This window comes from Pholcus phalangioides, unplaced genomic scaffold, assembly GCF_987345545.1.
Source record: "Pholcus phalangioides strain wild (caught in Gottingen) unplaced genomic scaffold, Ppha-v1.0 ptg000011l_1, whole genome shotgun sequence".
NCBI lineage: Eukaryota > Metazoa > Arthropoda > Arachnida > Araneae > Pholcidae > Pholcus > Pholcus phalangioides.
The window spans coordinates 54,684,962-54,700,101 of NW_028301604.1; the positions used below are offsets into that span (position 1 = coordinate 54,684,962).

The 15,140-nt window shown below is 36.9% G+C and overlaps 1 protein-coding gene across 1 annotated transcript in view; it reads right to left on the reverse strand.

Annotated features, from left to right (window-relative positions):
• Nucleotides 1-12,115: 12,115 nt before the first annotated feature.
• The window catches only part of LOC149080579 (BRO1 domain-containing protein BROX-like), a 55,389-nt gene continuing 52,364 nt past the window's right edge, over nucleotides 12,116-15,140 (reverse strand). Inside the window, exon 11 of the mRNA XM_089239714.1 lies at nucleotides 12,116-13,976. Within this exon, the coding sequence (XP_089095840.1) occupies nucleotides 13,878-13,976 (99 nt within the window). The 3' untranslated portion in view covers nucleotides 12,116-13,877. The remainder of the gene's footprint in view (nucleotides 13,977-15,140) is intronic.

Consider the following 15,140-nt stretch of genomic DNA (forward strand, 5'->3'; position numbering starts at 1 on the left):
ACAGATTTTTTCCAGCATGGCTCAGGTCTTCTCCGACCACCAGCTTACAGTATATCTTCGTTGAGACCATCGAGAAGGAATATAAATATATTTCTCCTCTAAGGTTGAGACAGAGCGGTGGGCCATGATCAGGTTAAGAGGAGGAGGGGCCTCAACGAAACTTTATCACGACCTCCTATATAACCAGACAATATATAATCCTATGCAACCAGTAACAGTTATATAAGTTATGTAATAATATATAAAAAATAAGTTATATATTAAATTATGTAAGTACTCATCACACATATTGGTATTATATATATTCAACATTTTTTCCCTAAACTACGTTTCGATTCATTACAATTTCCAGTAGCCCACCCATCGATAATGGTTTGCCGAGTTATGACAAAGTTTTCTGGTGACAATTTTGGCGATCTCCCTTTTTTTTATTTATTTTTTTAAAAGATCCATATTTTCAGTATTTTTTCCAATGAAATATGGTCACCTCGGCATGATGGAAGTTTTTCCATGAAATGCATTTTTCTTTACTGAGATTCGTAGCGGCCCTTTATATTTCCGCGCTTTAGCAATTACGTAATAGTAACTTTTTTCGAACTTGTATTGCCCGAACCCTGGTTCGTCTTATTTCCGACAAGTACATTCCCGACCGAAATAAAAACCGTAGTATTCCCGACCGAAGCCACGGGGGCATAAAAGGGAGGATAAGTCAAAGGAGGATGTAGTAAGAAGTGATTTATGGCACCCTACATTTCAGAAGTATGTCAGGGAATGGTAGACCCTCGATTAAGGGACTAATAGCGGCGAATGGTTTTCGTTAAATTGATAGTTTATAAAAATTGATTTTTCCTTCAAACTCTAAATATCATCAATAATTCACTGCAATTTCATAGATATCACCTATAATAAGGGAATAAAATATTTACACTAATTTTTGATGTATAGATCTGTATTGTTTTGTTCCGTATTTTTATGGCTATGGTTTTTTTTCTGATAAAATGTTGTCGCGTTTATTACGACTAGACAACCGCAAATTAAAATTACGATTTATTTTGTACTCTTTGGATAAAAAAATGAAGTAACAATACAAAATAAGTTAATATCCCCAACTGAAGAAAGTTTCGGTGTTCACCATTGAAAATATTAAAATTTTAAATCCAAAGTTTATAGTGCAATTTAATGATCATTTTAACATTGTTCAGCTAAAGTGCATCGAGAATGTTTTCCACTTGATACGAATTACGATGTTAAACCTATGGATCAAAGTGTACAGTACCATTCAAAATCTGAAAATTTTATAGTCACTTTGAAAGTAAGGGCCCAATTTCAGGCGGGCCAGTTCAAACAGCTCAAGAATCGTTACCATTCAAATTACTGAACGAAAAATCGCGAATGCTTTCATTGCATGATTCGCGCGCTAATGTATACGCACCTTAACAATGTAGACAGCTATAAAATGTTTAAACATCTATTTAAATATCAGAAATTCGAAAAAGAAAAGATGCTAAAAGGAACCAGAAGTATGTCAGTCTACCATTTCCTGACATACTTTTGAAATATGGGGTGCCGTAAATCACTTCTTACAACATCCTCCTTAGACTTATCCTCCCTTTCATGCCCCCGTGACTTCGGTCGGGAATACTACGGTTTTTATTTCGGTCGGGAATGTACCTGTCGGAAATAAGACGAATCGGGTTTTTACAACCACATTTGTGAAACATTTTAAATAATAATAATAATAATTGTTATTTTCTACATATTTTTGTTATATTATTTAATTGATTTATTATACACGGTGTACTGTAAGCGCTAGCATGGCCTTTATCTCATCAACTGTCCATCGTAGAGGCATGATTCAAATTTAAAAAAATGCTCAACAGGCGTTCAAAAATTACCCTGTACCAATTTTGAGAGTGAAAATACAGTGTGCAACAAAACAAAAAAATCTGAATTTTTATAAGGTCCACCGTGCTCCAACTTCCAATTAGAAAGTTGTTGCCCTGTATCTCCTGAGGCCAACAGAAAAAATTACATGCTTCTAAGTGCAATATTCGCTGAGATATTCGAATTCAAAAATCTGAGAAAAATTATGAAAGAACAGTGTAAATGCGGGTAAAACGGTTTTTCCGCATTTCCTGTTCCTCCCCCCCCCCCTCCATTTTTTTCCGTTTTTCGAATTCAAGTATCCCTGTGAATATTATTGCACTTAGAAACATGAAATTTTTTTGTTGGCATCAGGAGAGACAGAGCAACAACTTTATAACTGGAAGTTAGAGCACAGGGGGGCCGTATAAAAATTTAGACTACTGTATTTTCACTCTCAAAACTGGTACTGGGTAATTTTTGAACGCTTGCTGAACATTTTTCAAATTTGAATCATGCCTCTACGACAGACGGTTGATGAGATAAAGGCCGGACTAGCACTTTACAGGACACCCTGTGAACTATGAAATATTTTAAGGGTTGGCAAAATATATTGTAATGTATTGTATCAGCAAAGAAAAAATTAAAGATTTAAATCCTTTTCGACCGAGGAGTGGGGGGAGACTTCAACGAGCTGGATATGAACAGTGGTAATCTGGTCCACAGTCTCGTACACTACCACCTACATCATTGTAGACCTCGTATTCGGGACTAGAGCTGCTTATCAAAAACATATAATTTTAGTGAATCCCACAAACGTAAAAATTTAGCCTTTATTTCGAGTGATACCTTCATCACTCACTACCATTAACCACAGAATTTTCATTTTTCCCGTACGCGAATTAAAATAAACAATGTTTTTATGGCATACAGCGTGTTAACCCTTTAAGACCGAGCTCGATCGATCGTGCGGGTGAAATGCTTAATTCATGTTTCGAAAATTTCCCGGTCTTAAAGGATTAATCGAAGTTATAATGTTAATAACGAAGCCTCATGACCGAAAGCACAACAGATCGTACGATATTACGATAGTGGGAATTATCGTCGTGACAATCGACGTGATTGGCTGAATAGGCTCTTCACTGAAAAAAAATCATACAACCTCGGAATAGCGGTGCACTTGCGAAATATACGCCCGGGGCTTCATATTTATGGGGAAACCTACAGAATGAGATCTTGTTCTACAGTTTTTCGAGAGTAAAGATGTAAATATGTATGTTGTTACGTTCAGGACTCCAGAACATCACGTTGTATGCGAGCTTATGGTGTCGAGTTGCGTAGAACCAGGAAAAGGGAGCAGCTCAAAAATTTCTAGTCGAGAGGTCCGGAGACGATCTCATTTGTAAAACTTTTGTTCACTAGGGGTGATTCAAGTATTACATCAGCATCGATGGGGGAGGGGTTTCGGATTTGCTGACTTTTGATGACAAAGGGGAAAAGGGGGGTGGTTGAATGATGCTTAGGTCATCAACCACCCTTTACAAAAATATGAAATATTGTTAAATGTTCTGCGGATCCTTCAAGTGATTTGGAAATGTGTTGTGGGCTGCTCAAGTGCCCTGGAACTGTACTGCGCGTCACTATGCCGCGGTCACTTGAGAAATCTGGGAATGTACCGCGGGTAACTTCAGTGATGCAGAACTGCACTGGGAGCAGTTCAAGTGCTCTAAAACTGGGCCGCATGTCACTTAAGGGATCCCTAAATGTGCCATGGACCTCTTAAGAGTTCTGAAACTGTGTTGCGGGCCACTTAAGTGACCTGTGAATTTGCCACGGGCTTACTTGAGTGATCTGAATATGTGCCACGGGCCGCTTAAATGCTCTGGAATTGTGCCACGGGTCATTTAAGCGATCTGTGAAAATGTGCCACTTAGTTCATTTTTACAAAATGAACTAAGCGGGCTATGGGTTTAACATATATGGCTAAGAGGGTGTGTCGCAATGAATTTCTTAAAAATGAATTTTGAGTTATTAGCCTTCAAATAACATTGCAATTAACAGAAATTGATTATCAAAACACACAAATATAAAGCTATTTTCTTCCAGAACTTTAATTTTCTTCAAATATTTTTTGCATCAAAAAAATAAATTTTTTATCGTCTGGGAGGGGGGGGGGAACATATGAGTCCTTCTATGCTTCCCCTCCCTCCGCGTATGTGTCTGGTCCCAATATGCGTTAGGAGGTAGGGAGAAGAACTGACGAAATTTTACTGACAAGGGGGAAGGGGCGTGTGTGGTTCCTTATCCAAGTGATTCGTTTTCTGTCTCTCCTTGTGATGCCTAGCATACATCTTTCCACGCTCCTTTGTGTTGTCTGTAGCCTTTGTATCGTTTTGATTGTGAGCATCCATGTTTCAACTCCAGTGCTGGTAGCACACACTGGTTAAACACTTATTTTCAGGCATAGTGGCATGTGACTCTTCAGAATTACACAGTTTTTGCCAAAAGTGCTACATCCAATCCTGATCTTTCAATTTATTTCATTAATGATTCCGTTGTCCATGGTAATTTCTTGACCCAGGTATACATAGATTTCTACTTCTTCTATCTCTGTGTTGTTGAGCAAGATCGTCTTCTTCAAAGTAAAGGAGTTGAACATAACTTTAGTCTTTTGCAGATTCATTTTCAAACCCACCTTAATACTTGCCTTTGCAAGTCCTTGTATCATTTCTTCTAGTTCGTCTGGATTACTGCTGATAGTAACAATATCATCGGCAAAACCCAAATGGTTAAGAAATTCTCCATTTATCTTAATTACTTTCCCGTCCCAATACAGTTTCGTAAATACTTCTTCTAAAACAGTGGTAAAGAGTTTTGGTGAGATAGTATCACCCCGTCTCTCTAACTCCTTTTCCCAAGTTCTATCTTTGCTTTTCCTTTATCCAAACGAATCGTTGCAGTTGCTTTTTCATAGATTAGATAGAACCACTTACAACCCCGGACTGATGCAAAGCACCTTACTCCCGTTACCTCAAAAGAGGCAGAGTTGTGTTGGAAAAGTTTGCTTTTTCATATATTTTCTTGATGATATTGTGTGTGTGTGAGATGTAAGAGTCTTCTCTACCACAATTACATCTAGAGCTTTAACAACAGCAGAAGTGAAGACAGAGTCAAACGCTTTCTCAAAATCAATGAAGGCCAAGAAATCAATGTCAAGAAATATTGCAATTGTTTCTGTATTATTGTCTACACTATTATAAGTAAAATTAGTGAATTAGATTACGGCTTTTTCGGTATTAGACTCGGGCAGAAACCCATATTGGTTTTTAGAGAAGAAATCTATCGCATTAGGTATACAAGTAATTCGCCTTTTAAAACACTCTTAAAAACTTTAGAAAGAACAAGTAGGACTGCGATGGGTCTGTAATTAGAAAGTTGGTTGATGTCACCCTTTTTAAAAATCGGTGTAATAATAGATGTCTTGAGAGAGTCCGGAAAAATAATCTCGTTTACGAGATCGTTATACAGTCTCGTTAAAGTATTAATATGAGTTTTAGAGAAAAGTTTTAGTAGTTTTGCATCAATTTTGTCTACGCCAGAGCTTTTTCTTTCATTCAGTGTTAGTATAATGTTGTGAACCTCACACTGTTCACTTTCTGCGTAATAAAGAGAATGCATATTTGATTTTATGTAAAACCTGAAGTCATTTTTTATTACATCTGTCAGGTGATTTATTGACGTGAAGTATTCATTGAAAGAATTAGCTATGTGCCAATCGTCCTCCTCAGGAAAAGTATTGATCTTTTATTATTATTTTTTTAAATAGCATTTACAAATCTCCATTGTTTCCTGCTATTTGCGCATTCATTAAAGCGTTTAGAGTAAAATTCATTTTTTGCTATTTTGATCTTGGTTTTTAATACTTTGACTGTTGTTTTGTATGCGATCTGGTAAAACCTGTCTCTAGGGGAATAAATTTCTTATAAAGTACTTCCTTACATTTAATCATGTTCGAAATTTCATAGTTTTAATCCATCCATTTTTATTTTTACTTGCTCTTAGTTTTATTGAAATTATTTTTAATAGCAACCAGTTTGTTATGAAAGTCTAGGAATCTTGAGTTCGCATTTGTTCCACGGATCTCAGTCATAATTTGCTTAAAAAAAAGTTCTATTTCGTCATACTTTATATATGTTTACTACTTAATTTTCTATCTTCCTTTGGGGTTATTTCGATGCTGTGGGGTAACACGATTTTGCATATAACTGGGAAATGATCAGTTACTCCATAAATTAGGCCCCTTTCACACGGAGCGGATGCGGACGCGGGTCCGCATACCCTTTCAAACGAGCGCTGAAGATGCGGACGAATCGCCCGCATCTTTAGTTCGAAATTCGTGCATATAAACTGTTTTTTCGCAATTTTTGTAATTATTTTTCTCCTTCACCCCTGATTCAGTGGCCATAGGCAGCCTAGAGGCATTCTTTGGTGGTTTAATCTAGAGCCACATAGAATATGGGAATAAAGATGTGTTCAATCCGATCCTCACAAGTAGTCGATGGGAGAAAATGTCTTCAAATATTTTCAAAATATTTTGAAACAAAAAATCCGTCTTTTCGGAAAAATATGGAAGAAAAATTCCAAAAACATCCAATGTTCGAAAAATCAAATCCAAAAACATCCAAAACTTTCGATGTTCCAAAAAAAAGAAAAAAAAATTCAGGAGATATCAAAGAATTTGCAAGTAGGAAAAAAGGGAAGGGGTAGAGACTTTCAAAATGCCTGTGCTTAGAAATATTCACATCACAATTCTGTCTTAGGCCGGGATTACACTATAAAAGTTCGTTTATAAAACTTGAAAAATGCAACCAATAGGCGGATCAGTTAAGTTCTCTCGAATGTAACAGATGTGTTTATTGGTTACATTTTTTAAGTTTTATAAAATAACTTTCATAAACCTTTTAGAGTGAAATCCCATCTTTAGATTAGTCTCACTTCTGAAATACAAAATTTCATTTTTTAAGTTTATAGACTAAATATCGAGTAAAATAAACTTGTAGGTATCGGGGGAACCACCAAAAATATTCAAGTGCTAGGGTCTTCAAACGACTTAATCCGGCCCTGAGTGAACACCGTACGTGGATAACGTTGTTTAATAAAAGCATTTTTTTTTAAGTTTAAAAAAATTAACATTAAAAATTTAAAAAAATTAACATTAAAAATTTAAAAAAATGAACATTAAAAATTTAAAAAAATGAACATTAAAAATTTAAAAAAATAACAAATATTTAAAATAATATTTCAGATATTTATATTTTTAAATAATTTTAAAAATTTAAAAAGAAAAAAATTAAGATTTTTAAATTAAATTTAAAAGTTATTAAAGTATGTAGTCAGTTAAATATTCGTAATGAACAGAACGGCTTGTAATTTTGGTCCCGTCAGTGGCCGTTGTTGACAGGTTTTATTATATAAAATTGTGAAATATGGACAAAAGGCAGTTGAAGTTGCTATATCTCCATCTCAGAAGGAAACGGAGGGATAGACGTATGTAGGTACATTATATTAATGAGCAGGGACCATCATATGGTGTTTTTAAGGGTATTTATGGCAAATAATTAAAAAAATTCCGTGAAAAATCACCTTCAAAAAGTAGCCAAAGATGCGGACGAATTCGCTCCGCATCGTCTGAATAGCTCAGAATAAACCTATTGTCAAAACTTCTATGCGCGGATGCGGAGCCCGCACTTAGGTTTTGACACATGCGGACGACGTCCGGACCCGCATGAACATTTCCTAGGTGCGGAGATTTTTCGGCTCGTCTGAAAGGCGCAGTATATTCCAATTGTTAAAACTTCTTCCGGACCCGCATCCGCTCCGTGTGAAAGGGCCCTTACTCGGGCTGAATCAACACCACCTATAGAACACCATCTACAGCACAAGGCCTCCGCACGAAGCTTGTGACGTCAATGAAGAAGTCCATTTCTCCTATTGCCATTGGATATATTGCAAAAAAAGGTAGATAATATCGCATGCGTCGCCCTGCTATATCCAATGGCGATAGGTGAAATGGCCTTCAGTGACGTCACGGGCTTCGTGCGGAGGCCTTGTTCTATAGGTGGTGTTGGCTGAATGCATCGTTTCCATGTTAAGTTAGCCATGTTAAGTCAGCCATTTAATCTAGCAGGGTGCCTCGGCACCGTTCGATCCGTTGATCGTCCTCTTCATCTAGTCAAAAATCGCTCAGCCTGTGGTGAAGTGTCTACGAGATGTCGGCTCTCATCCGTGAAGGGTTATTCGTCGGGTTCACCTCTTCGGATGCCTGATGCTGTTGCAATGGAACCTCCCCCTCTCCAGGAGACCGCACGGATAAATCAAGAACTGAACTGTTCGCGTTCTTGTGACATCCAGAAGGCTGTAATCGATGGACCGATCGGGTGAGAACGCTAAAACTCTAAAGCAAATTTACTGATGCATGTTTTGGTAGACTTAAAATGTTGTAAAATATAAAGATTAACGCCGAATTAAAACTCTTAAGAAAACGAAAAGGTTGTCTCATCATTATTGTCATCTGTCTGATGAAATTATTTTGGAAAGATAAAAATAGAATCCGGGAAGTAACGTTATTCGTTACATTGCCAACTGCTACGGATTGTCCGTAATTTATACGGACGGCCGCAATAAATTACGAAGATAAAGGAGACTCTCTCAATACTATATAAACCAGATTTAAAAAAATCGGGTCTTTGAGTTTCTTGCGGTGTTTTACTTATTTTTATTTTTTTCAAATTGCATCGATCTTTGCCATAATGATGAATTCGTATGCGCACGTGAGAGTTCGAGAGAAGACAAACTCGGAACCGATCTGTTTTGTCTGTGCGCGGAAGGCAATCTGTAAAGCCTCGTCTAAACGTGCAAAAACCTGTTTTCCGTCAAAACCGCCTCACGCTGTGCGCTAAAAACAGGTTTCTGAGGGCTTCAAAACGGTGGAGTACACATGTTTTTCACGGCGGGTCCGGACCCGGCTTCATTTGCATGGTCGAGCTCGCGGAACTTGTGTCGGAAAGAATGTTTCATCGTAGGTACCGTAAGAGCTCTGATACGAAGAAAACGGGAATGGGGAGGGTGGTCTAGGGTTAGCAGAACCAAGTAGAATCACGCTTAGAACAAAACAAGAAGATATATGGGGTCTAGGGTTGCAAGACGTCCATATATACGGCCCGCAAGGGCGTATGCACGTTGGGAGTGCATTGAATATCCATGAATTATTTAGGGACTAGCGGCGACCTCGGACAGTTGCTTCGGCGTGGGGGGGGGGGTGTCATGTTGTCTGAGCCTTCTAGGTTCCAGTGCCAATAAGGTGCTGTTTTTAATAAACTTTCAATTAAAATTAAAAAAAATTAAATTTGAGTGTTTATTTTTTTATTGCGCTATGATTATGATGCCCTAGAGAGGTACCCCTTTCACATGGCAAAGCTGAACATTCAAACTGACAAGCTTTAAGCCAATGTTGGCATGTCTGCATTTTGCCACAGCTTTTTTTTTCCCATTTTCGCTAAAGGAATTTTTTATCTATCTTAAACCCTGGTGGGTAAGGCAGCACACCAGTTTTCCGTGTTGTAGGCTCTGATGCCAGCTTTGAGTGGTCGATGGAGCTCCTCGACGAGGTCATTTGTTCGCGGGTGATAGGGTGAGGATCATTAGCGTACGCAAGGGGGGGGGTTTAGGGTTCTACCCCCCCCCCTCCCTTCCCCAAGCCGAGATTATAGTGTTATTTTGCAGGAAAAACGTAAACCCCCGCTCGAGAAAATTCTGTGTACGCCTATGGTGAAGATCGTATCCTTTGAATTCCAAGGTGTTTCACTAGTGATAGGAAGAATCAGCTCTCAAATTGACAGCCCTGGTCTGTAGTAATCTTGGATGGCACACCGAAGCGAGATATCCATGCTGAGTAGTATGTTCGAGCTACGGTCCCGCATTGCCACTGCAAGGAGAAAGAGGACCGTTGATATCATAGACTTAAGATATAAATAGACCGCGCACGCTATTCATAAAACTTGTCGAACGTGAAGAAAAGATGAGCAGTATTGTCGGGGAAAGAACAGGTTCTGCGCTATTACATTTGGCGCGTTTTCGCAGAAGCTAGGATGTTGCTGTAACGAAATTTGACTCAATTCGATCAAGTTGATGAAAACTTTCCTTCATTTTTTCAATGAATTTCACTCATTTTTATGTGAAATATTTAGGGAGTATCAGATTTGAAAAAATAAATTCTATAAAATAAACAAATATTGGAAAACGGAATTTATTTATTTTCCATTAAGTGATAATTCTTAATAATTTCTTAACACATGGGTTTTTAAATTTTAATTGAATATATAATATTTGAAGGAAGTGAATATAAACAGTATAAATTTCATGAAATAAATTTTTTTGGCACAGTTTTTAATAGCTTTCTAAATATCTATACACACACAGGAAACAAAATATTGTATACAACAAATATATAATGTTTATGTTACTGTAAATTTGATAAATCCGTAGTGCGCGTTATCTTCAGAAATTATGCATAATAGTTGGTAAATATATGCATAATTACCAATATTTTTAGTAAGTTTGATGAATTTCGTAGCATTTATCACTTTTTACGAATGAATCGAATAATTCTCAAAATGAAGTTAGTAAGTTTAATGAATATGGAAAAAATCCATGCTGAAATATCACTTTATTTCAACAACTTAGTTCTGTCCGTATGAGATGCGTGCACTACACATATTTCGCCATAAAAATTAAATTAATAATAAATGCGAAGATAGAGAGAGATTTTTTTTCATCGGCTTAGTTCATGTTGGCTTTTGCTGTATTTATCAGCATATGCAAACATAACCGTTACGAAGAGGGGTAAAAATACTATTATTTTTAGAGGTTGTTATGCATTTTTATGCAAAACTGCAATTGTCTAGAGGGGGGGGGGGAGTTTTCCTCACATTCTATTTAAATAGAATATTTTTCATAAATTTCTCCATCTGAAAAGCATATTTTCTTCCAAGTTGAGCAAAACTCGAATGAACTCACTAGCTCGCCAAATCTCGCCAAATCTTGCGGAGACGTATATTTCAGTTAAAACTTCATAAAACTCACAATTTCAATCATTTATTGCCAAAAATTCTATTAAAACATTTAATAATGATTCATGCCATTTGAATTTTACCAAAACTTGGAACTTTAATTGAATTAAATCCAAAATGGAGTCGTTAGAAACTGAGATTACGTCAGAAATCCATTGCATCGTCAATTTAATATTCCAATTTTTAATTTATAAGAAGGGGAATAAGCAAAAAAGTATTCCTTTGTGAAAGGATAATGTTCCTCCTTTCCTAAACCGTTCAGAACATCCGAAAGCTGCACACGTGGTGACCATTCTAATGAAAAATAAGACAGCACTTGGAGATCGTCATACGAACAGCCATAAGGAAAGCATTGCCAGCGAGATTCCCTGACCAGCCTTTCGACCGGAATCACGTGACTCCGGATCTTTGCTTCACATTGTAACCCCTCGCGCGCACTCTATAGTATTATTACTCTGTGGTTGATATCAAGGTGGATATGGTCAAATAGCTCAGTCTGGTCAGGAAAAAACCTAAAGGTGTTTTGTGCATGTTATTTTATTTTTGACTAGGTATACGCTGTCTGGACCAATTATTGCAATCTTTGTTTAAAGACGACCACAATGGCGGCTCGAGCTTACTTGCCACCCCTGGCGGGAGGCTGATAGGACTCCAGCCGAGAAGGGGAGCCTTGAGAGAGGTAAACCTGGTTTAAAGGGGGAAGCTACCATTTTACTGAGGAAAATAGGCGTGACCGTGACCATACGCTCAGCTTTTGAAGAAACTGTCCGGATTGTAGAGAAGCTTTTTGTTGTCCCGAAGAATTTTACCCTTCTTAATCATGAAATATAACTTAATACTCAGAACAGCATTTATTATTCAACCATCATCACTACTTACACTTATCCTGTAAAGATGTATAATGAGGTGATTTTTATTCGGAAATTTATTTTTCAAAGGCGTTTGGTATCTCATTTGTCCAGTTCCTGGAACATCACAAATTCTTTCTTTGCCTTTAATTTGACCATTCTGGAAAAATTTATAGGTGGGAGCACCAAAATACACACTTGCCTATTGTGGTAGAGCATAGGGCATTAAATCTAAGGTGAAAGAGCAAAAAAATTAAAAGTTCTTTTTTTTTTGTTAGGAGTTTTTGAGATACAATTGTGAGGGAACAGGTACGCAGAAGCAGCTGAAAACAGCCCAGTCCCAGCATGGATGGAGATTTTGTCTTAAGCCGTCCCTGATGAGTATATTCTTCTTTATGGTATTATGGTCCCAGGCACGGTCTATTTCCTCAAATTTTCTTACCATCTTCGTCATCTAGGCATTGCCTATGCGAAGAGGGGGTTGTTTACGGTTCTAACCCCCCTCAAGCTGAGATTATAGTGTTATTTTGCAGAAAAAAATGTAAAACCCCTGCTTTTTCCTTCAGAATAAAAAAAATTAAACACCCCCCCCCCCAAGAAACTCTTGCACAATTCTGCGCACAAGGTATGCCTCAAAAGTGTGATGTTATGTTGTGAATATTTACTACTGAAAATTTTTAAACATTTTGGAATCAAACGAAAGTCTTCGCTGTCACCCCTTACAACCTGCTGCCTGGACGCACCCTCACTTAAGCCGCCCTCGAAGACCAAATAAAACAAGTGTGGATTAGTTTAGTTGTAGCCTTAATTTCTGGATGGGAAATATCATGTATGGCCTCAAAAATGTGCTTGCAAAATTTTTCAGGAATATACGATTGAGTTGTGTCAGCGGAGATGTCATACAATACTGCAGTGTTTGAGTCTGGCAAAGTTACTATTTTGAGATGTAATCCTCGTAGATTTGGCAGAAGATGGTCCGTGAGTAAAATTGAGTAAAGAAAAGTCTCTAGCTTCTAACATGACAAAACTGCTTTATAGAAGCATATGCAGCCATGGCTGCTGCCACTTGTGGTCGTAAGCACTATAGTTATATTCTGAGGGAGAAATTTTTGCGAAGTTCAACAAAAGTGTGATGCTGTATACTCCTTCAAAGGGGCAAAACACCTAATTGAATTTTGATAACAAACTTAATTATAATTTTTGCTGTGAATGCATTTGATTTGCTGAAAAGGTGATACTAGCAATGCAGGTTCAGAACAGATTTCAACAACAGCATAAATTTGGTGACACATGATAATGCTGCTTCTCAATATAATAATTCTTGAAAAATAATTTTTCTTGGCCCACAGAATATAGTTTAAGATTTTACTGTAAATAGATAAGAATATTTTAATAAAATAATTGCCACAATGAATGCAATTTAACTTCTAACTATTTACATGATGTTAATTATATAACTCGAGCATATAATCACAAATAAAAAGCAAATACATTTACAACAATGTTTGGTTTTTTTGGTATTGAATAAAGAATTACTTATGCCTGCTAACAGCCACACCTTTTTTTTATGAAAAAGGGGAACTTAACTGAAAAAATATGAAACACATAATTAAAAAAAACTATTTAATGGCATAATTCATAACTTAAAAAAAAATCATCTTTTAAAAAAAGTCAAAAGCATTTCACAGAAAAATAAATGAATGTAATGAATTTGCTGATGGCAATTTAACCTTTTAAATTTGATAAAGTTTCAAAATATTGCAAATTTAAAGTTTACATCTACAATTTCAATGCTAACATTTGAACACAGAACAAAAACCATAAAGTCTTTTATAGTTTACAATGGTCTATTCAATCTGAATACATGCATTGTAAAATAAATGTATTGCTCAAGTTGTATACACAATGAGCTAAAATTATAAAAGAGGTTTGAATAGAATAATGCATAATGAACAGATACAGCAAGTTTTGAAAAACCAAACTTTAGGAAACATCTTTGTGTGTGTTGAAGTTATCTCAACATATCTTTGTGTAGTAATCACTGTAAACTACAACCACTATCAGTCTTTGGCTCACTTTTGGTATGCTCCACACTAGCTTCTTTTACTGGAGTGAGATCTACTTCTGCTGTTTTAGACTAATAAGAGAAAACAATACCAATTACAAAATTTTTATAGGCATCTTAAAATAAAAGGGTTGGTAGGAAAGTTTTGCGGTATATTTATATAAAACCAGTTAGACAAAGAATGATAGTTTTTATCTTGGCAAGAACTTCAGCTATTTATAATCTCAGGAGGTTTGTAGCAGTAAACATAGTTTAGTCAGAAACATGTCAAGCAATTCTGACCTACATGAATTGAGCAAAGCTGATTGCTCGGCAGAAAATTTTCCTGCTATTTTGGAAATGAAATAGTCCATACCAGGCCATTTTCAGATGGTACAAGCAGGGCCGGTCCTAGATATTTTGCCACTTGAGGCAAATAATTTTTTGCCGCCCTTTGAATACATCTGCCTGAAAAGAGTTTTATTTTTTCATGTCTATTACCATGATACAGTTGTTCCCAAAGTGTGGGTCGCTACCCCCCCCCCCAGGGAGGAACAGGTCACACTGGTAATTTAGGGCACCAGTTCCCATACTTTTGCTGACCGTGGCTTCCTTATCATGACAACCTTTATCCACAGCTCCCCAGAAGTCTAAAAAAGTCACTTCAATGAACCAAATAGGTAATCATCAATATCAACAGCTTACAATGACGTCCTTAACAAAAGTTTCAGATGGCCATAGGAACCGTGGTGCACACTTTGAGAAACACTTGTCCAATCCCATAGAAAAGACACAGAAAATAAAAACTCAAGAATTTAAGGTGTTCTTTGACTGAGACAAACCTTGCACTAATATAGTGTCGACATTTCTGGTGATATCTTGGGCTGTCACATTACAATAAAAGGGAAATAAGTCGGGTCAGGGCTGTAACTGGGGGGAGGGAGAAACAGGCTAGGTCTGGTGCATAGGGCACTGGCGGAGTGCAAATTTTACCCATTAATCTCTCCTTCAACATTACAAGGGGGCACCAAAATGCGTGCTTAGCCTGGCTGACCAAGCATGTAGTAGCAGCCGTAGAGTCGAGTCAAAACAAGCAAAATATATACAGTAGAACCCTAATTATCCATGCTAATGGTGGGTAAGGTGAACATGGATAATCGAAAAACACAGTTAAACCACTGGGAGTAAAAAAATTATTTAAAATATAAAAATTGGAAAAAAAGAAATACTTATGTATTTTACCTGTTTAGAATGACA